Source organism: Lutra lutra, chromosome 16 (assembly GCF_902655055.1).
Source record: "Lutra lutra chromosome 16, mLutLut1.2, whole genome shotgun sequence".
NCBI lineage: Eukaryota > Metazoa > Chordata > Mammalia > Carnivora > Mustelidae > Lutra > Lutra lutra.
Genome location: NC_062293.1, coordinates 37,259,793 through 37,286,616, shown reverse-complemented (window position 1 = coordinate 37,286,616; position 26,824 = coordinate 37,259,793). Strand labels below are relative to the sequence as shown.

Below are 26,824 nucleotides of genomic sequence, written 5' to 3'. Positions count from 1 at the left end.
TATCAGGGTCACTAGTAACCTTCTCAGCCTCTCAACAGTGTTTGAAACACCTTATCACTACCTTCTTCCTGAAATTTCTTCTGGCTTTGGTAACACAATATTCCTTGTCTTCTGTCGCTGATTCCTTCTTCTCAGACTTTTGTTTTATAGGTTTATCCTCCTCTACCTAATCTCTAAATATTGGAGTACTCTTTTTTTTTTTTAAAGATTTTATTTATTTATTTGACAGACAGAGATCACAAGTAGGCAGAGAGGCAGGCAGAGAGAGAGGAAGGGAAGCAGGCTCCCTGCTGAGCAGAGAGCCCGATGTGGGACTCGATCCCAGGACCCTGAGATCATGACCTGAGCCGAAGGCAGCGGCTTAACCCACTGAGCCACCCAGGCGCCCATATTGGAGTACTCTTAAGGGTCAGTCCTGAGTCCCTTCCTCTTCTCTATTCACACCGTCTCTCTAAGTGATTGCCTTTTCATGATTATGCTTTTTTATGTTTTATTTTATTTTTTCATCATGACAAGTTTACTCTTTAATCCCCATCCCCTATTTGTGCCATCCCCCTCAACCAACTCCCCTGTGGTAACATCAGTTTGTTCTCTATAGTTAAGAGTCTGTTGGGGTGCCTGACTGGCTCAGTTGGTAGAGCATGCAACTCTTTTTAATTAAAAAAATATACCCCCAAATTTAAAATAATAGAGTCTGTTTCCTGGCTTATCTCTCTGATTTTTTTTCCTTTGCTCATTTGCTTTTTAAAATCTAGCATATAAGTGAGATCATATAGTATTTGTCTTTCTCTGACTGACTTATTTTGCTCAGCATTATACTCCCTAGCTCCATCCATGTTGTTGTAAATGGCAAGATTTTTTTATGCCTGAATAATATTCCTGTCTGTGCGTGTGTGGTGTGTGTGTGTGTGTGTGTGTGTGTATCCACATCTTCTTTATCCATTCTTCTATCAATGGACACTCAGACTGCTTCCATACTTTGGCTATTGTAAGGGGGTTTTTAAAAGATTTTATTTATTTGACAGACTGAGATCACAAGTAGGCAGAGAGGCAGGTGGGGGGAGGGGATATAGGCTCCCTTCTGAGCAGAGAGCCCCATGCGGGGCTTGATACCAGGACCCTGGGATCATGACCTGACCTGAAGGCAGAGGCTTTAACCCACTGAGCCACCCAGGCACCCCAATACTTTATCTATTGTAAATAATGCTGCTATAAACAGGTGCGTGTATCCCTTTGAGTTAGTGTTTTTGTATTTTGGGGGTCAATACCCAGTAGTGTATTCCTGGATCATAGGGTAGTTCTATTTTTAATTTTTTGAGGAACCTCCATACAGTTTTCCACAATGACTGCACCAATTTGCATTTCTACCAAAAGTGCAAGAGGGTTCCTTTTTCTCCACATCCTTACCAACACTTCATTTCTTGTGTTTTCTATTTTAGGCATTCTGACAGGTATAAGGTAGTATCTCACTGTAGTTTTGATTTGCATATCCCTGATGATGAGTGATGTTGAGCATCTTTTCATGTGTCCGTTGGCCACATGACCATGCTTTTAGATATGTCACCACTGACATAGGGATTGGGTTCCGAAGTCAGCGCATAAAGAGAAGAAAACTCATGAAGCAGAATTATTCTTGGAAATTCCTTAAATCACCTACAAAGTCTGGTAGTTGTGGTTTCAAACATGTTGATTTTATACATGATTGTGGCCATATTTATGTGCTGAACTGCCAACACTTCATCTCCTAATAAGCTTTAAGTCAATTCTTTTCCTCTCATGTTGAGATAAGCTGTTTTTATGAAGCAACGGGTGAAGTACTTGGGGCTTTCACTTAGGGACTGTGTCTCATGAAAAATACTTATTCTTCAAGAGTGGACACAAACGGAACAGCAAGATTCTCCCAGTAGGAGAGGGAATCAGGAGTTGAATCCATCTGAGAATACAAGAGATTTACATTTCCCATCCTGTGCTTACTCCAAACTTTTCTTGAATGTAAAGGAATTACACACACTATTTAGAGTATTTCTAAATTAAATGCTTTTTAGATCGTATTCCATTGTACCATTTATATTTTGACAGCTCCTAAATTTATTTCTCCAGACTTGACGTTTTCCCTTGGGATTCAGACTTATAGAACAAACTGCCTCCTTGGACTTCTCCATATAACATCAGCTAGGCATCTTCACATGTCCAAAACATAGCAATCGATTCCTCACCACCACCATCACCACTCCCGTGCCTCATCCTTACCAAAAAGCTGTTCTTCCATGATGGTTCCTAGCGCAGTAAATGGCATACCATCTACCCAGAGTTTTAAGCAAAAAACCTAGGAGCAGTCTGTGTGATTCCTGCCTTTCCCTCACCTCCACTTAAAATCAATCTGGTGCATTTAGCTCTACCTCCAAATATTATCCCAAATCCATCCCTTCATTTCCATCAGCACAGAGACCCACCCTAATCCAAGCCAACATCATAATTTTCTACTTTGACTAGCTTCCCTCTTTCCGCTCTTAGCCTTTCTATGATTCATAGCCTTTCTACGATTCATTCTCCAAATAGCCAGAGTAAACTTTTATAAAACATTCTCTCATTCAGTCACCAAATACTTATGGAAGAGTGCACAGAAACTGGGAATACAGCAGTGAAGCAAATTAGATCCCTGTGCTCATAAACTTTCATTCTAGAATGGGGAAAGGCGATGCCTAAGTGAATAATTTTTTACAGTTACAAATACAATGAAGAAAATAAGTATATAGTGATATGCTAAATCATGTTGTTCTCTCAGTACAAAAAAAATTAATACCTTCATAGTGAGCTTAGATTAAAATCCAAATTCCTTACCATGACCTTGTTATTAGATTCTATGAGATCTGATTTCTATTTGCCCCTTCCACCTTATCTGTACCACACTTCCTCATTAGAACTTGGCTCCGGTAACCTTGGCCTTCTTTCTATTTTCTCACTGTTCCAAACTTTTCCCCCTCTTATGTGTTTCCTCTTTGTGGAATGCCATTTCCCAGATCTGGGAAAGGCTGCCTTCTCTTAGCTCAAATATCACTTCTCCAGAATGAACCTGACTAATCAACCTCAAAGTGGATCCCCATCCTTTCTCTATCAATAACACCGTTATTTGTTTCAAAGCGCTTTCCACTTTCAGAAATGATCTTGCTTATTTAACAGTATCTTTGTCTCCACTAAAATGTTAAGTTTCCTCAGGCGAGGAATCTTAAGGTGTTGTTCACCGCAGTACCAGTCCAGAATAGTGCCGGGCATAAGAGGATCTTGATAAATATTTCTTGAAAGAACAAATAACAACAGGGTAAAACCATCCGGTTTCTCACAGCCGCCAGACTCCGCCCCCCAGAACCACTTCCGCCCACGGTCCCGCCCCAGACCTTCTGGGGGAGGAAGTCCTCTGCGCAGGCGCCGTGGGACCGCGGTGTTTTCTGGGTAAAAATGGATGCTCACGATCTCTTTCGCCGGCTTGGCGTGGGGGCCAAATTCGACGTGAAACGTTTCTCTGCGGACGCCGCGCGATTCCAGGTACTGTACGTAGGAAGTCAGAAGCCCGAGTAACTGCGAGGCGCAGGAGCCAGAGAATGACTCGGCTACGGGGAGAGCCGGCACTGGGAGACTGTGGCCTAGTCGTGGGACATGTTCCTCTGCGGTTGGGCTCGTGCGCAGACCTACCATACCAAGTCCTGCCCTGCCTTTGAACTGAGCAATTATCTTGTTTTGTAGACTTCGGTGGGCCTAGCACAGAAATTCTTCTCCCTGCCCGCTTTTTAGTTTATTCAAAGCACAGTTAGAATTCTTTCGAAAAGTGCCTTTTTCTCCGAAACAGGTAGGAAGGAATCTCGAAAACAGAATGAACCCAAAATGAAGAGAACAGATTCTTTCACTGTAGTGTACCCAGGTTGGCTTGGCATATACATATACCTTTAGTGGGCATAGGTCTTTTTATTCCTGTAACTTCCTGACATATTAAGTAACCAATGAGAAGAGCGACTTAGAAATGGGGACTCTTATATAGGAAAATAGTGGGTGAATGATAAATCGGGAGTAGTTGGGGCCCAGTTATGGAAAAATCTTCAATATCAACCCTGATACTGAGCAACACATCTGTTTCTCCTTTCTCTGGCGGTAGGTATAGTTAAGAGTCTGAACTCTGGAGCCGGATTATTTGGGTCCAAATACTGGGTCTGTCAGTTACAACTTTGGAGACCTTAGACAAGTTATTTGACCTTCTAATGCCTTGATTTTTTTCATCTGTAATATCCCTTTTTTTTTTTTACTTTTTTTTTGAAATTTTTTTTTCAGTGTTCCAAGTTTCATTGTTTATGTACCACACCCAGTGCCCCATGCAATGCTAACCCACCACCAGGCTCACCCAACCACCCCCCCCACCCCCCCACCCCCCACCACCGCCCAAAATCCTCAGTTTGTTTCTCAGAGTACACAGCCTCTCATGGTTCCTCTCCCCCTCTGATTTCCCCTAACTCACTTCTCTCCTTCTCCCAATGTCCTCCGTGTAATATCGCTATTTACCCCTTACCACTGTTGAAGGACGAAGTAATTAAGTATATATAAGCAAGCTTAGAAGTCTGCCTGACAGCTTGTAGGTGTTACGCTAATAAGCATATCGATGGTAATTGCTTTCATGATTATTACTACTTTGAAAGGGTCAGAAAAGTTGTCGTCTTGTATTTCATTTACTCAAACACACTTGGCAGTTCAACAAATACTTGGTGAAAGGGTTAAAAAAAAGGTGAGGAGTTATTAGATCCATGCCCTTACTGCCAGTACTGCTTGCGTAAAAGCAATGTCAGTCTGTCAGTAGATTGCATTTTAAATTTTTTGGGTTTTTAGGTAGGAAAAAGGAAACATGATTTTGATTCTTCAGAGATTCTGCAGGGACTGGACTTCTTTGGAAACAAGAAGTCTGTCCCAGGTGAGTGTGGATTATCAAGCACTCATCAGGAGCTTCAAGATGAAGAGAAAAAAGAAGAGAGTCTAACTGAAAAGAAGAGGGAACAGAACAAGAAAAAGAGGAAAATGATGTTATCAGGTTTGTTCTTGGTTTTTTTTTCCTTTTTATTTCTTTTTCAATTACAAAAATAATACAGGCTTAAGGTTACAAATCAGACAGTATTCTGTCATTCATTAGTTAATGGCATTCAGATTGTTTCTAGATATTTGCCATTACAAATATAGCTACAATAAAGATATTTGTGTATATATCCTTTTGTACAGGTCCTCTTATTTCTGTAATTAGCATCCCCAAAGTGGAATCACTGGGTGAAAGGGTATGCACACTTCTGTCTTTGAACAGATAATGAAAAATGACTTCCCACGCCTGTCAATGCTGGATAGTACTGGTCTTAAATTCTTCGTCAACCTAATGAATGAAACTAATTTTTGTTTATATTTTCTTGATAACTGGTGAGGTTGAGCATGTTTTCATATGCTTTAGTGGATATTTACATCTCAGCATTTGTGAATTGTATATTCTTACTCTTTACCTATTTTTCACAGGATTTTTTTTCTGTACTTTAGGGATATTGATCTTTTACTTTGTTTTATCTATTAAGTTTCCATTTACCATTTTCAGTAAAGTAAATACTTACACCTGGTTTTTAAGTTATAAAGTGGTGAAAAGCAAGTTTTCTTCCTACTACTTCTAGTCCCTTTTTTCTCCAGAGGCTACTGCTGTTAATCATTTTCTTAAATATTTTTAGAAAGATACCTATTCACGTATTTATACCTCCCTTAAAAATCCTGAACAATAGCATACTGTATGTGTTGTTCTATTCTGAACCTTCCCTCCTCCTCCACTACACACACACACACACACACACACACACTCACACATACACATACATATACCTTGGAGATTGTTTGGAATCAGTAGGCAGTGCCCTGCCTTTTTCATCTTAACGCAAAATATATCCCATTATACATTCCATAATGGATTTAACAAGTTCCTTTGTGATGGACATTTAGTTTGTTTCCTCACTTTTGCTATTACAGTGTTGCAGTAAATGCCATTCCATTTATCTTTGTGTGTATGAGGGGTATACCTGATAAATTCTTAGAAATGGAATTTCAGAGTTAACCAATAAGTTTATTTTAAGTTTAGGTATTTTAGAACTGTCCATCAGGAACATTGTATCAGTAGGAAGTCCAGTGCTTTTTTCATTGAATCATAGTGTAGTATACCATTACACATTATAGAAATGTTCTGTAATTGACTTGACAAGTCCATGTGTTATGGACATTGACTTCAGTTCCACACTTTTGCTGTTACAGTGTTTCACATTTTACTTCCCTGACTTTGATAAAGCCTTCCACCAAGATTAGGAAAAACAAAACAAAACAAAAACCTGCCACAAACTCGGGAAAAGGATTCAACTGTTGGGCAACCAGAAACACAGATATGTACTATAATATAGCACATATGTGGCATAGAACAGAGTAATGTGGCATACCATGTTTTGATTGGTCAACTTTTCTCTCTAACGTGATCTATAGAATCAGTGCAAATCAAACTCAATTAAAATTCCAGAGGCTTTCAGAGTAGAAATTGACAAAGGATTTTTTTTTAAGTTAAGACATACACCTACCATAAAACCCATGTATTCCATAAGAATGTACCTAAGAGAAAGGAAAACCTGTGTCCTCACAAAGACTTCTACACAGGTGTTCATAGCAGCTTTATTCTCAGTAGCAAAAACTGGAAATGACCCAAATGTCCTTCAGTAGGTGAAGGGTAAACAATGTATATATCCATACAGTAGAATACTACCTTTAAATTAAAAGTTAACTATTGATACATGGTCCAACATGGATGAATCTCAAAATAGTTATTCTGAGTGAAAGAAGCCAAACTTAATTTAGTACATACTACATGATTCCATTTATATAAAATTCCAGAAAAAGCGAATTGATCTACAGTGACAAAAAGCAGATAGGTGGTTGCTTAGGGATGGAGAAGTGCATTACAAGGGGCCACAAGGAGATTTTGGGTGGTGATGATATAATAGATGTGTACATACGTCAAAATTCCTCAAGCTGTATGCTTTAAATAAATGCAGTATATTGTATATCAGGGGTACCTCCATGAAGTGAAAGAAAATTTAAAGAAATACCAGAAGTGGTCTTGCTTATTGCTCTTCTTAGAATTTTTAAGGTTATTCTTACATATTTACTTTGCTGCTTGAACTTTATTTTTTTTTTATTTTTTTTTTTTAAAGATTTTATTTATTTATTTGACGGAGAGAGATCACAAGTAGGCAGAGAGGCAGGCAGAGAGAGAGAAAGGGAAGCAGGCTTCCTGCTGAGCAGCGAGCCCGATGCGGGACTCGATCCCAGGACCCTGGGATCATGACCTGAGCCGAAGGCAGCGGCCTAACCCACTGAGCCACCCAGGCGCCCTGAACTTTATTTTTTTTTTAAGATTTTATTTTACCCATTTTAGAGAGAGAGGAAAAAAGAGAGAAAAGTGTGAGTGGGGAGGGGCAAAGGGAGAGGGACAAAGAACCTGAAGCAGACTCCATACTGAGTGCGGAGCCTAACTTGGGTTTCAGTCCCACAACCGTGATATCATGATCTGAGCTAAGACCAAGAGTTGGATGCTCAACCGACTGAGCCACCCAGGCACCCACTCCATGTGTACTTTTCAAGTCAGCTAGTCTGGTTTCCAAAACAATCCTGCCATGACTTTTCATTGAACTAATTTTATAGCTTAGTGAAAATTGCTATCTTTATATTAGTGACTAGTCCTTAAGTACTGTGCTATGTTTATCACTATTATAAGTGATATATATTCTTTCATCATATTTATTTTATAACTGGTTGAGTATAGAAAAGCCAACTGTCTTATTGAAATCTATTAAGTATTTTCAATTTAATCTGTTACTGTTTTCAAGTACACAGTCATCTATCTACATATCACACAGCTGAAATAACGGACGAAAAGAAGAGAATGAGCTTCAGAGCTTTGATTTTACCAACAGGGAACTTGCCTCTCCTTTTCCAATTGTTATTCCTCCTATTATTTTCTTTTCTGTGTTGTATTAGTTAGTACTTTACTTTTGTTTAGTGTGATGATATGGCCTGTTTGCTACTCTCAAGAATGTTGCACTTAAAAATCTTTTAATTTTTTAATATATATTTTAGAAACTACTTCTCAAGAAGAAGGTTCTACTATACAGTGGATATCATCTGTGGAAGCAAAGATTGAAGATAAAAAAATTAAGAGAGAAAAGAAGCTAACTTCAGGAAAGTTGGAGAATCTTAGAAAAGAAAAGGTTAGAAAAATGTCTTAGCCCCAGTTGCTTTTCTGACCTACTGAATTTTTCCTTGTCCTTTGGCTATTCTTTTGGTAAAAGTGAATATAGTTTTGTGAAGATAGAAGATTAATTAATTAGTTTAGATATCACTTTAATGAAAAATTAGGTATTTGTGCTGTAGCTAAAAATTTTTAAGTTTAAAAAATTTTTTCTTAAAGATTACTTATTTATTTGAGAGAGTGAGTGAGAGAGAGAGCACAGGAGTCGGGGCAGAGAGAGAGGGAGAAGCAGACTCCCCTGCTTAGCAGGGAGCCCAATGCGGGGCTCAATCCTAGGACCAGGATCATGACCTGAGCCGAAGGCAGATGCTTAACCAACTGAGGCACCCCTAAAGTTTAAAGTTCTTGAAAGTATCTTAAAACTTGAACAGGCCAAAAGAGATGTGTGTGTGTATATGCACACAATTCTCATATACTATATATTGTGAATTTTTGACCTGTTCAAATTCCAAGATTGATGATTTACTTGGAATGAAATTTTTAAAATAATCATATCCTCTTTGATAAACATAAAATTTGCCCCTTTTCTCCTCTTTGTTAAGCTCACTTGTTCATTTATTTATTTTTTTAAACAATTTTATTTATTTGACAGCACAGGCAGTGGGAGCAGCAGCACAGAGAGAAGGAGAAGCAGGCTCCCTGCTGAGCAGGTTGCTTATTGGTTTAGAAAGATTTCCTCTGACAGGGATTTGAGAGTTAGAATTCTTTTTTTTTTTTTTCTTTAAAGATTTTAATTATTTATTTGAGAGAGCGGGAGCAGAAGCCAGGTAGAGGGGGAAAGGGAGAAACAGACTCCCTGTTGATCAAGGAGCCTGACTCTGGGCTCCATCCCAGGACCCGGAGATCATGACCTAAGCCAAAGGCAGATGCTTAATAGACTGAGCCACCCAGGTGCCCCAAGACTTACAATTCTTAAGAAATCTATGTTATACCTTGGGGGAGTAGAATACAGAAGAAATAACAAACACATCATTGTCATGTCTGCTGCACACCTGCTGTGTTGCAGATGGAAAGTATTGTTCAGCTCACTTCAGTAACCCTGAATCCAGAATTTGGCTGTCATTCACACAGAATGGGAAAACAAACCATATCAGCAGCACTTGACTCTGCTTTCGGCCCTCAATTTTATTTTATTTTTTTTTTTTTTTTTTTTTTTAAAGATTTTATTTATTTATTTGGCAGACAGAGATCACAAGTAGGTAGAGAGGCAGGCAGAGAGAGAGGAAGGGAAGCAGGCTCCACGCTGAGCAGAGAGCCCGATGCGGGACTCGATCCCAGGACCCTGAGATCATGACCTGAGCCGAAGGCAGCGGCTTAACCCACTGAGCCACCCAGGCGCCCCTCGGCCCTCAATTTTAATAAACAGAGTGTAGAGTAAATCATCAAAGAGTTTTGGCACTTGTGTGCTAAGTGTCATATAAAGAAAAAAACCAGATGGATTCAATGTCTGCCTTGTAGAAACTTATATAAAATTCTAAGTTATGATTATCATCGTGGCACATTAATATAAATAACCATTACTCGTGTTATTAACACATTAATACAAGAAAGTGGATAGATAGGTTTTATTGTTATGAAGGTCTTCTGTCTATGAAAGGGCATGAAGTGTATCTAATATCTGTACCTTTTAGGGCTTAGAATTTAACCAGAAAGTGTCATGTTATGAAAGCTTATCCTAGAAACTGCTACTTTTACCTTATAACATCTGACAATGTATGTGACCATATTTATGGTGACCTCTTAATCTCACTTTTCAGATAAACTTCTTCCGGAATAAACATAAAATTCACGTCCAAGGAACTGATCTTCCTGACCCAATTGCTACGTTTCAGCAACTTGACCAAGAATATAAAATCAGTTCTCGACTGCTTCAGAACATTCTGGATGCAGGCTTCCAGATGCCTACACCAATCCAAATGCAAGCCATTCCAGTTATGCTGCATGTGAGTATGAAGGTCTAGAATGCCTCTAACGTTCCTTCCTCTGTGGAGGAAGTTCCTTCTTTAGCTCATTCTCTTCCCTGTTTATGAAGTCTTCTTTTTTACCTTATCTCTCCCTATTGAAACCATTCTTTGCTTTTAAGGTCCATCTCAAATGCCTGGGGCCCCATATCACTACAATTAGATGTGATCTTTTTCTTTTACTAACATTCTTTTCTCTACTACCAGTTCTCCAAGGTATTTAGTGTGTTCCTTTGTTTGCAACATTTATCTAACACTTTGTACTACTGTGTAGTTAGACTAGTTGTGTTTACCTTTTAAATTTTACTAGCGTGTAAACCCTCTGAGGATAGGGACTATGTTCTGTTTATTCATCCGTGATTTAGCTTATTATTCCTAGGAACTATTTCAGAAATACAGAATTTTTGCACATAGCCTGACTTCCCCCTCCCAGTACTGTTTGTAATTGAAGTATGCCTTATATACAGTGAAATGCATAGAATGTAAGTTCACAGTTCAGTGAATTCCAGCAGTGCATACCCTATATAACCATCCCGCCAAAGGAGACATGTTACATTTCTGTCACCCCAGAATTCTGTTGTGCCCTTTCCATTCAGTCCTTACCTCACCCCTGTCCAGAGGAAACTGCTGGTCTGATTTCTATTGCCATACGTTAGTTTTGCCTTTTCTATAGAATGTCATGTAAGTGGTATCATCCATTATTTATTTTTTAATTTGTGGTTTCTCTCACACTGTGTATTTTTTTTGAGATTCATACATTTATAGTAGTTTGTCAGTGAGTAATATTCTCTTGTTTGAAAATACCAGAGTTTATCTACTGTTGGTAGAGGCATGGGTTAACTTAGAGTTTTTAGGCAAATATGAGAAAAGTTAGACAAGCAATGAGAATATGAAAGGTTACATTCATTATGATTATTTTGTTATTTCTGTGGCTTGTTGCATTACTTGACCAGGCTCTGAAAAGTTTAGGTACTTACCTTATACTTAACATACCTTGTTTTTAGGGTCGAGAACTTCTGGCTTCTGCTCCTACCGGATCTGGAAAGACTTTGGCTTTTAGTATTCCCATTTTGATGCAACTAAAACAACCCACAAATAAAGGCTTTAGAGCTCTGATTATATCACCAACACGAGAACTTGCCAACCAGGTATGACATGTAGCTTCGAAAAAGGAAGTATTTGATGTTTGCTTTAGTCATTTCTTATTTGAGGGTAGTAAAAGTGTCTCAAAAAGAGTAAGGCCCATGTATGGCCTAGGCAAATATTCTGTACTGTATCTTACTCTGTTCTGTAACTTACTGCACGTGGGCAAGTTTTTTGAATCATTTTATAGTTTCCAAAACAATGATTTAAACTTTAACGATGCTTCTTTGGCAAATGCTCTAAGATCTTTTAAGTTGAGGCTACTGAGGCTCCCGGAATATATAGTCCCTCTCTAAAGCATAACCTTATCTCAGTTTTTGAGAAAGAAGAACTAACACAGTGACTTACTCCACACTTCCAACGTGCTTAATAGAAAATACATGCCAAGCCTGAGACGGTTTTCTAATAGCACTGTATTCAAAAAACAGTATGTAACAGATTGCAAAATGCTGAGATTCCAGGTTAGTGCACATGGTATTATAGGTTTAATTTCAGTTATTCATGGGTTGGTAATAGGTTTATTTTAATAACGTAAACAAGATTATGCATCTTTTCTAAGTATCTTAGCAGCTAATATTTTTATCATTTGCCATTTTAGATTCACAGAGAGTTAGTAAAAATCTCAGAGGGAACAGGATTCAGGATACACATGATCCACAAAGCAGCAGTGGCAGCCAAGAAATTTGGACCTAAATCATCTAAGAAGTTTGGTAAGGGATTCATGCTTGACATACAGAGCATGTAAGGGATTTGCAAATTACAAGTATCCTTAACTGCCACCTAGGAGTTGTTAAAAGTGTAGTCATACACACAACTAATTTGGTTTTTAGAGAAACTGAAAGAGATCTCTCCACTCCCACTCAATACTTATTTAAATATATACCAGTGATTCTCATCCAGAGGCAGTTTTGCCCCCACCTCACTTACACCCCAGGGACATTTAGCAATATCTGGAGATACTTGAAGTTAGCAAAACTGGGGTGCTACTAGCCTGTGGTAGGAAGAGGTAACAGCATCCCACAATGCGCAAAACAGTTTGCTACAGCAAAATGTTATCTAGACCAAAATGGCGGTACTGCTAAGGCTGAGAAACCCTGCTTTATACTGTTGATTTTTAATCTGCCATGGAAATACTCTGCAGATAAGAATGGCTTACATCACTACCCTTATATCAATTAGGAAATCAGCTTTTACCTTTCATTTTGAGTTTCTGAGTAAAATTTCATTTAAAGAAAGTATTTCCCCCTCCCCAAAACTAAATACTTGAAAGTAACACTGTTGTATTATAATCTTCTTGCCTCTTAGAAGTTGAGAAGACAGATCAAACATAATAAAAAGAGAGTAAGCATATAGTAGTTTGTGCTATGATGGATTAAAAAATATGTACATATATTATGGGGCGCCTGGGTGGCTCAGTGGGTTAAGCCGCTGCCTTCGGCTCAGGTCATGATCCCAGGTCCTGGGTTCAAGCCCCACATCGGGCTTTCTGCTCAGCGGGGAGCCTGCTTCCTCCTCTCTCTCTGCCTGCCTCTCTGCTTACTTGTGATTTCTCTCTGTCAAATAAATAAATAAAATCTTAAAAAAAAAATATGTACATATATTAGCTTATGAATAAGAAAGAACTTTTGTGGGGTTGGTCTAGTAAAATAGCAAGTATATGACCTCCCCCTCCTCTCCCCTCTTCAGGTTCTTCACTGACATTCAGGAATTAATACCTTAATTCCCTTGTTTAAGAGAGATGAACCTTGCTTTTGCAATGTGTACCATTTGTTTTTCCTATAGATATTCTTGTGACTACTCCGAATCGACTAATCTATTTATTAAAGCAAGATCCTCCAGGAATAGATTTAACAAGGTACAGATAATATTTTAATCTCTTCTTTGTGTATTTTCATTTACTTGGTTCTGTTTTGTCCTTGACTGCTTGTGTTATGGCCCATTGCAGCTTGCTATCTGCCAGCTTTCAGTCAGTGTTGCTGCTAAGAATAATGGTTTTCATCAAATTCATAGGAATGTTACCATCTGGTCGGAAGAAAGTTACAGATTCTGATAAGCAGTTAGTACAGAATTCCCCTAGATGTTTTCATTTCTTTCAACAATGGTGATGGAGTTTATAAGGTTTATGTGAAACTGTTGTTGCTAATGGAACCTCATCTCTTTGAGGCTAAAGGAATAGAACATTGCCTTATGTTTATCTTGTTTTTACCTTTTCCTGCTGATTTTTCTTTTACCTTTTTCTGGTATAATGTGTAGATCTCAGAAGTAGCATAATGGTTTGACTACTACTTCATGTGTCTCCACAGTTCAGTGAAGTGTCTTGGGTCTTCCAGTTCAGTACCCACAAGTTGTTATGTTATTTCTCAGTGTAGAGTGGCTGGTAGTAGATGAATCAGACAAACTGTTTGAAGATGGCAAAACTGGGTTCAGAGACCAGCTGGCTTCCATTTTCCTGGCCTGCACATCCCATAAGGTCAGAAGAGCTATGTTCAGTGCAACTTTTGCATATGATGTTGAGCAGTGGTGCAAGCTCAACCTGGACAATGTCATTACGGTATCCATTGGAGCAAGGTAATTGTTCTTCTCTGTTATCCCCGATATTTTTTAATACAAGTCTTTTTTTTTTTTTTTTTAAACACTTAAGGAGATAGGTTGTTTTGGCCTTAGATTAATAACAGGGAAAGTTTTACTGAAAGACATGTATTCTTTAAAGTCACGATTGAGTAAGGATTTTCCATTTTATTTATTTTTTTTTAGAGAGGGAGAGAGAGAGAAAGGTGAGGGGGAAGGGCAGAGGGAGAGGGTGAATCTTAAGTAGGCTCCTTGCCCACAGCAGAGCCTGACCTGGGGCTCGATCTTACAACCTTGAGATCATCACTTGAGCTGAAATTAAGCGTTGGACACTTAACTGAGCCACGCAGGCACCCTAAGGATTTTCTATTTTAGAATAATCCAAAGGGAGATTTCTCAAATTGTCATGTTAGTATTTTTGTCATTATGTTTTCACCTGATTTTTCCCATCTATCCACAAAGTGACGTGAACTCTATAGCCACCCAGAAGATTTAGTTTCTTTGATGGCTTAATTAAGTAGGACCATAGAGGAAGAAGCTTATGTTACTGAGCCAGTTGATTTATAATCCTTTTTAAAAATTTTGGGGGAAGCATTTTATACTAAATGAATGTGCACTAGTAGAATAGTGTGTTAGGAAAGTATAATATAGCCACATGACAGAATAATATGAGACCCATGAAATGATAAGTATGACGACTATAGCTATATGAAAAAGTGCTTGTGGGCACCTGAGTGGCTCAGTCAGTTAAGTGTCTTCCTTTGTCTCAGGTCATGATCCCAGGGTCCTGGAATTGAGCTCCCTACTCAGCAGGGAGCCTGCTTCTCCCTCTCCCTCTGTGCTCCCTCTCTCTCTTTTCCTATCTCTCTCAAATAAATAATTTCTTTTTAAAAAGTGCTAGAAATACCATATTAAATTAAAAAAGAAGCCAAATGGAACAATAAAAAATACTTTAAACTCTTTAAACTTAAAACTCCTGTTTATAAACGGAAAGAACAAATACACCATAAATATGAAGACAGAAGGGAAAAAAATATTTATGGTACAGCGTGATGTACTATAACAACTTTTTTTTTTTAAGGATTTTGTTTATTTGAGACAGCACAAACGGGGTTTATTTGAGACAGAAAGCACAAACGGGGAGGAGGATCAGAGGGAGAGGGAGAAGCAGATGCCCTGCTGAGCAGGGAGCCTGACATGGGGCTCAAGCTCAGGACCCTGATATCATGACCTGAGCTGAAGACAGATGCTTAATTGACTGAGCCACCCAGGCACCCCTGTACTACAGCATCTTATTAGTGTTTATAAAAGCTCTTAAGGCTCACCCCCAACTGTCTATTAAAAAAAACTCTTATTAATCATTAAGAAAAACTCAGACCTGTAATAACCTTAAAAATATTCTCATTTTTTTATCCAGTAATTTTATTTTTAGAAACTTTTAAGTAAATAATTAGATACAGGAAAATGTATGACTTAGACTACAACAAAACATCACAATTTATTCTAAAATGGTAGAATTATGGACAACTTGCTTTACTATTTACATTTTTCCATATTTTTCAAATTTTCTTTAGATAGCGTTTTTATAATTAGAATAAAACATTTAAAAATAACTTTGGGGGGCACTTGGGTGGCTTAGTCAGTTGGGCATCTGATTCTTAGTTTCAGGTTGGGTCGTGGTCTCAGGGTTGTGGGGTCAAGCCCTGAGTCAGGCTCCTTGCGGAGTCTGCTTGTCCCTTTCCCTTTGTTCCTCCCCTTGCGCATGCGTGCACGTTCTCTCTCAGACAAATCTTTTTAAAAACAAATAAAAAATAAAAATAACTTTGGGGTGTCAGCCTGGCTCAGTCAGAATATGCGACTCTTCATCTCAGGGTGATGCGTTCAAGCCCCATGTTGGGTGTAGAGATTACTTAAATAAATTCAACTTTAAAATAAAGAAGTAACTTTGTCTTCATATTGAAGTATAAATGATTAAATGCTTATAATGACAATGGAAAACTTGATTCTGTTGGGGTTTTGTGTAAATTTTTTCATTTATTTAGAATTGGGGAGGAAAAGCAAAAATTGGCCCTTGCAATCTGCAAAGTATGTTTTCTTTTCAGGAATTCTGCAGTAGAAACTGTAGAACAAGAGCTTCTCTTTGTTGGGTCTGAGACTGGGAAACTTCTGGCCATGAGAGAACTTGTTAAAAAGGTATATTTGGGCTATCTTCTTAAATTTTGATGACGTTCATTAAATCTTATGTGACTGGTAGGAGGCTGAGCACTATTCCTATAGCATATGTAGTAATCTAGAGGTAAATTCTTGAAAACATTGAGTCATCTGTTGTCACAAGTGGAGAGACTCACCACTTAGATTATGGTAAGTTTTCTGTTCCAGCTCAGGGTAGGCTAGGAAAAAACCTACCTGATGCCCTAAAAGCCTCCTTTTTCCACATCTCCATCTGTATTGGTTCCCTTCGTCTCCCCCAATCCCTCTGCTGCTTTCTTTTAGAACTCTAGGAGCATTGTAGAGTAATTAGGACACCGAGTGTGGTTTTCTGGTTTTTTTATCCCTTAGGTGAATACTGAGTAGAAGCCATAATCAAAAAAGTTAACTGTGAGGGGTTAGGGCAGGGGAAAATAAAACAAATAGAAATCTTAAGCCCTGCCCCTAGAATTTAGTCTTTTTTAGGGGATAAAAGAAATAGACTTGTGTTAACATAGTTTTCAGTGACGTGTCATAAGAGGCTATAGAGTATTTCTCTTAAGCACCCACGTAGCGTAAGTTAATCGGTTGGGGAAAGCCTTCCGGAGGAGATGCTACTAATCTGGGCCTTGGAAGAATCTGTGGGAAGTTGATAGTTGGAGGAGCAGCTGGAATATTCCAGGCAGTAGAGGGAAACACAGTGGGTTTAGAGACTCATGAAGAGGTTACCTATCTAAGGCAAAGAGTTTATGGTGAGTTAAAGAAGATCAGGTTGGACAGGAAAGTTGGGGTCACGTTAAGAGAAACCACTGGACATCCGAAGAATTTTAAGGAAAATTACATAAAAAAATAAAATGTAATGGCAAGAGACTGAAAGTAAAGAAGCCAGTCAGTAGGTTGTCAAATTAGGCTGGTTAGAGATGAAGAGGAAATAAAAGAAATGAGGGTGACAGCCTCAATGGTGGAATGTTAAGAATATTTGGAGGATGAAAGGAAAAGGTGTTTGCAAGTACCTGGTGACTACAGAAGTGGTTAAGAGCTTGAACTTTGGAGCCAGACAACGTGTGTTGGAATTCTAGCTTCAGGCAAATTAACCTCATAGCTTCTCCTCATCTGTAAAATGGAAATAATATCTCTCTCATAGAATTGTTTTAGTATTAATGATTAATACAGACATAGTACTTAGAATAGTGCTTGGCACACAATGTCATGTACATTTGTTTCATTAATAGTCTTTTTTTTTTTTAAGATTTTATTTATTTACTTGACAGACAGAGATGACAAGTAGGCAGAGAAGCAGGCAGAGAGAGAGAGAGGAGGAAGCAGGCTCCCTGCTGAGCAGAGAGCCCGATGCGGGGCTCGATCCCAGGACCCTGGGATCATAACCTGAGCCGAGGCCAGAGGCTTTAACCCACTGAGCCACCCAGGCACCTTTGTTTCATTAATATTCTTAAAGGTGTCATTTGGCACTAGCAAATTTTAAGGCTTTTCACATGGATACTCACATGGAGATTATACATCAGGGATTTCTATCTAGCTTTAGGAGGTCTGTGAACCCTCTGAAGTTGTGTGTTAGATTTTGTGTGAATGAATGGTTGCCTATTAGGAAGCTTCACAGCTTTATTAGATTTCAAAAGGGGAGCTTGTGAACCAAGATTAAAAAGGTTAAACCCTAATAGAGCAGTTGAAAATAGAGAAAGCCCGTTTGAGGAAAAGGTGGGGTTTGATGATAGAAATGTAAAAATCATCTGCTTGGAGAGGGTAGTTGATAACTGAGATTATATTTAAAATATTAAGATAATGACTATATTGAGAGAACGGAGAACCAAAGACTAAGCTTTGGTGGAATATCCACAGTTAGGATAAACAGTGAATTAATAAAAGTTACTGCATTTTAGCGGAATGTAAAAATCTCAGGCACAGAAGCCAAGAGATGATTGTTCTAGGGACTGAGCATCTGTCATTATAGAAAGGTAAAGGGGATTAACTAGACATGGTTGTTGGAATTAGCAAGGTGGAAATTAGAGTCAAGTTGTGTAGAGAATGGATGGTGAAGAAGATGGAGGCAGATGTAGACCACTGAGAAATTTGGCAATAAAGATACACTAAATTGAATTGGGTTCTTTTATGAACTAAAATCATATGAAATACTGTGATTATATTCTTGATTATGGGTTATATGTGCTGATTTTTGCCTTCTTTCTTGTAGGGTTTCAATCCACCTGTTCTTGTTTTTGTTCAGTCCATCGAAAGGGCTAAAGAACTTTTTCATGAGCTCATATATGAAGGTATTAATGTAGATGTTATTCATGCAGACAGAACACAGCAACAGGTAAAGTCAAGTGTATATTTTCAAAGTGATAAAGAACTATTAAACTTTAAAATATTGGCATGGGATTTATGAAGTACTTGTTTTCTGTTCCCAGAGTAGTACTAAAATATTTAACATGTGTTTTATTAACCAGAGAGATAACACAGTCCACAGCTTCCGAGCTGGAAAAATCTGGGTTCTTATTTGTACAGCCTTGCTGGCCCGTGGGATTGATTTTAAAGGTGTGAACTTGGTGATCAACTATGATTTTCCAACCAGCTCAGTGGAATACATCCACAGGATAGGTGAGTTGTCTCTCCTGCTGCTTACCCCTCTGCCCGCTGACACCCCGGCACTACTCGTCTGTCTTGCACTTATTCCTTCCCTCCATACATGCTCATTTTGTAGTGCTCATTTTAGTGAGAAGCCAGTGACTTTTATGTGAATCTTGATGTTCCCTTTCCCCAGAAAAGTGTTTTTTATGGTCTGGGTTTTTTTTAGGTCGAACTGGAAGAGCAGGGCATAAAGGAAAAGCTGTTACATTTTTCACTGAAGATGATAAACCATTATTAAGAAGGTAAATTAGGGGGCACCTGGGTGGCTCAGGTCATGATCCTAGGTTCCTGGGATCGAGCCCCACACAGGCTTCCTGCTCAGCAGGATGCCTGCTTCCTCTTTCACACCCCTGGCTTGTGTTCCTCTCTCGCTGTCTCTCTCTCTCTCTCTAATAAATAAAATCTTTAAAAAAAAAAAAAAAAGGTAAATTAGGAAAAATAACTTAGCATTAAGATGGCAAGACCACTTCATGTTCTTGTATGCACACACAGTTAAAATGGACAAGTTCCAAATACTCTTACACCATTAGTCAACCAGATTTTAGCTGTGACGAAAGGAAAAATCAGAGGGCTTTGTTTTTGCCCTTTCATTACTAGAATTTGGAAGTATTCATAATGGAATGTTCATTATTAAATTTCAGACTCACAGGATTCTCCCAATAGCCATTGGTTAATATTACTCGCAGTGTAATAGTGAAGTTTTTGGATTGGTGAATAAAGTTAACCCGAGTCTCTTCAGCCCAGTCAAAATTACCCCTCACCGTGGTGCATCATTCTCTTTACTCTTTTGGGCAGATGGAGTTTTATATTTAGTTCTAGGAAATCTGTTTCAGTAACACACTCCCCATATTATTCAGTTGTAGCTCTTTGAAGCCTGGGTAACACATGCACTTTTAGAATCTTGGGTCTTAATTTAGCCCAGCATCATAGATCTTAAAATAAAAGCTGAGTTTCCTACATTTTGGCTGCCTACAGTAATTTTAAACTGGTGATAATTTATAGTACTTTGCATTTCTAACAAATGAAATTGAGTTATGGTCAAAGGCTGTTTGATGTGTTTATCAGTTTTGGCAAAGACTTTGATTTGTGCCTTCTGAACCTTGGCTTTGTCATCAGCCTTGGGTATCCTTTCAGCAGACTTTTACACGTTCATGTGTAGGGGAGTCTATTCCAAAAGCCTAGATTCACTTCCGTCTCCTCAGTAACTCCAAGCATGTGAATATGATGACCTCCATGTCAACATAACCATTACTCTCATGGTTTTTCCATCTGGGCAAGGGGGATAAGGATAGTATTTCATTAGTGAAGGGTTTTTGAGTGGATCGAGTAAGTCACTACACATAAAAAGCCTAAGACAGTGCCAGGTGCATAGTAAGCACTATCATCTAATAATTTCTGATCAGTGTCCTCATCCAAAATTGGGTTAGCTTTTCAGGGCTTGGTAAATGTTGAGCAGAAATAGCTGCTAGGTAAAATTACTCATCAGCAGGCACATCAATTTCAGTCTGGCAGACAGTCCTCTCAGCAATCCAGTGTTCTTACATCTGGTGATCATTTATAGCAGAACACTATACTGGATTACTTTCTCATATGTGTAGTTTTCATTCCTCTCGAATTTTACAGAGGGTTTAAGTGTGTAAACATCAATTTGATCAGATACAAATTGATGTTTATGGGTTCCTTTTCCAGTGTTGCCAATGTTATACAGCAGGCCGGATGTCCTGTGCCAGAATACATAAAAGGTTTCCAGAAACTACTAAGGTATAATCTTTAATTTATTTAGATCTCCCCCTCTCTTTCTCTCCCTTTCCCCCCACATATGTTTTCTTGCTTTCACACTCTTAAACTTACAGTTCTAGCAATACCACTACTTTTAGAAATTCTAAGATAAAAATTTTCCTTTTTAAATACTTGTGAATATGTCTTCCTTGTCAGTTTTTTCATTCTTGAAATGTTTAGTATTCAGATTTTTTAAAAAATTACTCAATATAAGTGAAATAAGCTTAGAATTTATTTTAGTTCATAAAACTGATAAAAAGCCGTTAACTGCCCCAAATCAAACCTTAATGCTTGTTGGCACAGGAGATAAGGGTGATACAGGACATATTTTAATTATAATTAATACTTTTTTTAAAAATTGATCAAATTTATAATCCCCTGGGGTTATCTCTAAATGCTATTGGGTAATCAGCATTTTAAAGTGGTTGTAGGGTCACCTAATTTTGTGATCAACACTCAAAACTAGTTTTAGCTTACACTCTTTTCAGGTAAGTTCTACTGAATTTCATTCTTTTCTCTTTTTATAACTTTCAGCAAACAAAAGAAAAAGATGATTAAGAAGCCATTGGAAAGGGAGAGCATTAGTACAACTCCAAAATATTTCTTAGAAAAGGCTAAGAATAAACGGTAGGTATATACAAGAAAAGTGACTGTTGACTCTGTCATATGATTATAGTAGGCTTTATTTCTCCTTAGGATGAATTTTTTGAGGTAGAATTGATAGGTTCAGTCAGTTATAGAATATAATAAAAGTAATATATTTTAGGTTGCTTGTGATTTGGGATCTTGTAATGATCTGTTTTTTTCCATCTTTGAAAGAATGATTTCAGTTCCTTTGAATTAATATTGCACTCCCCACCACCTCTACACAGCCTACATCAGGACATACTGCTGAGATGGTGAGGGCTCTTAACTCACATTGATGGAATCTTCCCTGAAGCACATTGTAATACCTCTAGAAAGTATGACTTGAGTAAATTTGTAGTTGTTTAGCTGAGTTTTAGGAGGATGTTAAAGCATTGATTTCTTTTTTTCTTTTTAGCATACACACAGGACTATCTTTTAATAGAGGTAATCAAGACCATGCTAACCTATACTGCTCTTTTACACTATTTAAGGAAAATAACACTCTTCAAATTCTACCAGTACCAGTTTGTATATAATATATATAAAATGTAGGCATTTACCAAGTACCTTTTCTCCTACCAGGTGCTTTGGTATGTGAATGAATCTAAAATGAGACCCCTTTAAAGTCAGGGAAAGGAGATTAGTATACATTAAAAAACATGAGAGAATAATTTTTAAATAAAAAATAAGTTTGGAGAGGACAAATATTCTGAATTGGTATAGTTACAAAAAGCTTCAAGGAGCTAGAACGATCTTTAAGTACAGGTAAATTTAGGCATATGGAGGGGACACAGTGAAGAAAGTCATGAAAACTGGCATGCACTTTCCTTCTAAGTGGAACAAGAGTCTTATTTGACATTTTGTATTGACTATGAGAAGTAACGTTTAGTTCAAGGATATAGAGTGTACACACTGTCCCAAAGTTTTAGTGCAGTTTTAAGCTTTAATAACTTGGGAAGAATAAATGCAACAGGCTTAAAAAATATCATTTGAAAGCTTAATTTTAATTGTGTCTATACATACTCATTTTTGTTAGTTCTTAATATTAAGAACATTCTTTATTTGAATTTTTTTGTGTGGCAACGGTTTCTGGCTGACACTTAAATCAGTAGATTGTTAAGAGATGGTCACCCTGCTTGGACACCTGATCTTTCTCATTAGACTTTTTCTTGTGGCTGTATCAGAACTGTTGTGTATTCATCAGAACCTTATTATGTGTGTGATCTTGAAGCTAGAATTGGAAGTATAATCTCCTCAGGCACTGACCAGCAGCTGATGAAAGTTTTAACAAAAAATCAGAAATCTTCTATAGTATTAAGATGGGGCTATGTTGAATTTTAATAAAAACAATATTTTAAAGAATTATACTTTGGATGTTGATTTTTATAAGTTTGTAGTATTTACACTTGAGGTGTTAAAACTTAGCTGCACTTAGACTTTGAAGACACTTGATATAAATCTTGTGACTTCAGCCCCCCACTTAAAATGCTGTGGTCATCTCCATTGTTTCACATTTAAAAGCCAGCCTTCTCAGGGCACATGGGTGGCTCAGTGGGTTAAGGCCCTGCCCTCAGCTCAGGTCGTGATCCCAGGGTCCTGGAATTGAGCCCCACATTGGCCTCTGCTCAGCAGGGGGCCTGCTTCCTCCTCCCTCTCTGCCTGCCTGTGATCTCTCTCTATCAAATTAAAAAAAAGCCAGCCTTCTCTATAGAGCACGTAAACAACACTTGATCCAACTCCAGCTTACTTTTTAACTCTAGATGGTCCTTTAATGGTCCTACCCATACCTTGCTGAGAACTCTGATGTCCATATGTCCAGGCCCGGCTTTCCATATAAACCTGAATCCTGTTGCCTGGTGGACCTCACATCAGTCACTTCAAACTCAGCTTGGTAGAATGGAGGGAAATATTGGATTTGAAGTCAGAAGGATTGGCTTTCATACCACCTTTTCCTGTGTGACTTTGGACAGGTCATTTCCCCTTGTGTGTAATAGAAATAAGTACATAAATCATGCCAACTCTGCTACCTGAAGGTTGGTTGAGGGTTAAATAAGTTAGTATACATCCAGGAACTTTGCCTTACTAAATTGTAGAACGCAAACATTATTTTCTCCCAACATTATTCCTTTTCCTCCGTTAACTTAATTAATGGCATTCACTAAACTCTAAAATCATACCGTTAGGGTTCATATCTCACATTTATTATCAGTGTGTGATGATCAGCAAGTTATTCAACTGCTCTGCCTCATTTTCCTCATCTGTCAAATAAGGGTAATGTTAGAATCTTCTCCCTAAGTTGGGAAGATTATCTGAGCTGATACATACGAAGCACTTATAACGGTATCTAGCACTTAATCAATGTGAGCTCTTACTATTAGTAATGTCAGAGTCAGACTCCATCTTTTATACCAGGTTGTAGTGAGTTTATGGTGATGTTTCTGTCTCACTTAGGTAATTGTGGTTTCCTAAAGGGCAGAAACCATGTCTAATGCATCCTCATGTTCCTAGTGCCTCATATACTTGATTAGACAGGTTTCAGGAAATGTTTTTTAAACTGGCAGAGCTTTAGAAAGTACATATATCTAGAATTTTGGATTCAACTTTCTTTAATTTTCTTGTCACAGGAAAAAGGTCCCTGGTCAGAACAGCAAGAAGAAAGTAGCTCTTGAAGACAAAAGTTAAAAGCAGACTTTTTAAAAGACTATATCAGAAATGGAACTTCATGACCCCAGCATGAATGTTGTTTTCATGAAATACTTGAAATCCTGTAATCACCTGTAACATTTGAAATCAACTACAAGAAAGTGGGACTGATGAAAAATGATTCTAAACTATCAATGCATCATGTCAAATTTTAATTTATAGGTGACTTTTAAATGATGACACAATGGAAATAACATTCATTCACATTTCTGTGGTGTGAATGCGAAGAGATACTTCTTATAGAAGAACAAAAGCTTATGCTAAAATTAACAACAGCCAAATGTGGTGAGCTCTGAAGGATTTTTCCCTTCAGTGTGAAGGAAGGTGTGATGTATGCTGTGGGGAGGCATCTGGAACCAAATTTTAAAATAAAGCCTTGAGATTAAATGCCCCTTTTCACCACCACCCTCACTTTTTTTTTTTTTTTTTTTTTTTTGAATGGACAAGAAGCAGCACAGGCTGTCTACCAAGAAGATACCTATTGCTCTCTTTATTTTACTATTTCTCAATTTGTTGATGGCCTTTTGTGGTATGAGTCACAACAAAGCCTCTTCTGTGGCTGGTTACTCAAATTCCCTAGGATTTTAAATTCTTTGGTCTATTAAATATCCTTAAACCTCATCGGTAAAAGAGCTCATCTCATACCCTACCTGTCCTAATGTTGCAGCTACAAGATTATGGTCAGCCTTTCCCTTTCTTACTTCCATTTTCCATCATTTAATCATGCTCTTTCCTGTCTCTTTCCATTCAAGATGACTTTGCTCAAAAACCGATAAACACTTTATCCTGATAAGAAAGAATGTTCCTGTTACTTGATACACCTGAGGCTGCATTCTCTTACAGCTTTTCTTTCCTGAGGCTTTATGGCCCTGCATCCATTTAGTAAACAGGTCTCTGCCAAAGGTAAAGAGTTACGCTTACACAGTGATGGAGACTATTCACTGTTAGCAGATTGTTCTTAGTTGCTAGTTTTTATACAGTTGGAATAAAAAATTGACTTGTGGGACACAGGGGTGGCTCAGTCAGTTAAGTGGCTGCCTTCAGCTCAGGTCATGATCCCAGCATCCTGGGACTGAGTCCCATATCGGTCTCCTTGCTCAGTGGGGAACCTGCTTCTCCCTCTGCCTCTGCCTGCCACTCTGCCTGCCTGTACTCGCTCGCTCTCTCTCTGACAAATAAGTAAAATCTTTAAAAAAAAAAAAAAAAGCCTGCCTTAAAAAAAAAAAAGTTTACTTCATACATGTAAGGTATTTAGAATGGCACCTGACATGAATGGTAGTTATTATCAATACTATTACAATACTGGGATATAAATCTTAGTTGCGTTTGAATTAAAACATATTAATTTCCTTTATTCTCATCCTTTTGTTCTAATGTCAAGGCAGATGGACTCCAACTTGAATATTTTAAATGAGACACATTGTTCATCTTCAGAATTTATGTAAAAGGAGACCGTTTGCTACATGGTGCAAAAAAACAAATACAAGCATGTGATTTTTTTTTGTTCTTGCAAACAGATCCTTGACTCTGTATATCCTGGAGGTAGTTGTGATGGTGCCACCTCTTGCAAGCTGTATGACTTTGAATAGGTTCTTTAACTTCTCAGAGCTTCTGTTTTTTCATGTGTGAGATTGGGAGTAATACCAACTATGTCCCAGTATCAGACGTGCCAACTCTGTGCCTGCCATGTTATAAATTAATGCCAAATATTCCTTAAACAAACATGATGTATTTGGTTAGGAATACAAGGCTTAATAACATAATCTGTGCCCTTAGAGCGTAGTGGTGGGTATAGAGTAAAGGAAAAAAGTGTGGCAGGCAAATGCTGTGTTAGACATAATGCCAAGATTTTGAAGCATCAGAGGACGGCACCTAACACCATGGAAGGCTGACCTCCTGTGCTGAGTCTAGCAGATGTAGGAATCCACAAGCAAAGGAGAACAAAGTATCATGACAGAAACGAGATCGCATCTTCTGTGATCCTGATAAAATATTCCCTTCATTTGACTTTATTTCTTTTGAGTATTTTCTCCTGTGTCACTACCCATCCTTAAATAACAGTGGCTATATACACCAGTATTAACTTGCCTTGTCAATGGATTAATACTGAATTTAGCACTTTTATATCAGTTGGGACTATATGCTACAGAAATTTCAGTTTCACCTAAAGAAATGAAATTAGTAGACTGTTGTGAAAAGAGAATACATAATAATTGAATTATTCACTAGCAGCTGCACTAGTGAAATGAGTAAGGACTTTTATGTGAAACACCTGCGTTTGAATCCTGGTGCTGCTGCTTTGCAACTCTATGACCCGAGCAAATTACAACTTCTTTTAACCTTGGTTTCCTCATCCGCAAAATGCCAATACTCACTCTTAGGGACACTGAAGATTTGAAAAAATTCGGTATGGCTCCTGACTAGTGATTTGTGCCCAATAAAAGATAACTATTATTACAAATGGTTTCCGTGTAAAAAGCCTTGGGGCAAGAGTGAAAGATAAAACTAATTATAATTAATCCACTACTCGCTAATAAGCAAACTGCTTGAAGGCTTGAAAAGGTTAACCTTGGACTTTTGTATTTTACTTACAGTAGTTCGAGTAAGGGAAGAAAGTAAAAATGTGCGCAGATTTTATATATATTATATGTGACATAATATATTGAGATAATATATATCGAGATAAGTTCAGAGTAATGAACTGTTTTCCAAACACCATTTTGCCCCTGCTTGCAAATATAGGAAAAGCAGGGATTACTGGGTAGCGTGGTGGCAGAACCAAACACATGAACGGTGCACGTTGAAGGTTTTGTATACGGGCTATAGGTTTACTTGAGCTAGGCTGCTTTACCGAATTTTA

General features: G+C 38.0%; 1 protein-coding gene across 1 annotated transcript; it reads left to right on the top strand.

Annotated features, from left to right (window-relative positions):
- Positions 1 to 3,406: 3,406 nt before the first annotated feature.
- On the top strand, positions 3,407 to 25,318 carry DDX52 (DExD-box helicase 52). Its single transcript, XM_047708326.1, has 15 exons — positions 3,407 to 3,543; positions 4,870 to 5,068; positions 8,179 to 8,309; positions 10,108 to 10,293; positions 11,316 to 11,459; positions 12,053 to 12,164; positions 13,237 to 13,309; positions 13,819 to 14,022; positions 16,125 to 16,215; positions 18,419 to 18,541; positions 18,675 to 18,825; positions 19,022 to 19,097; positions 20,545 to 20,616; positions 21,169 to 21,261; positions 23,886 to 25,318. Exons 1-15 carry the CDS (start codon positions 3,457 to 3,459, stop codon positions 23,941 to 23,943), a joined length of 1,800 nt encoding a protein of 599 aa, XP_047564282.1. The 5' UTR covers positions 3,407 to 3,456; the 3' UTR covers positions 23,944 to 25,318.
- The last annotated feature ends 1,506 nt before the right edge of the window (positions 25,319 to 26,824 follow it).

Coding starts and splice junctions, on each gene's coding strand:
- DDX52 (XM_047708326.1), top strand. CDS start 3,457: ATGGATGCTCACGATCTCTTTCGCCGGCTTGGCGTGGGGGCCAAATTC. Junction 16,216..18,418: donor TGAGAGAACTTGTTAAAAAG/GTATATTTGGGC, acceptor TCTTTCTTGTAG/GGTTTCAATCCACCTGTTCT. Junction 19,098..20,544: donor GATAAACCATTATTAAGAAG/GTAAATTAGGGG, acceptor TTCCTTTTCCAG/TGTTGCCAATGTTATACAGC.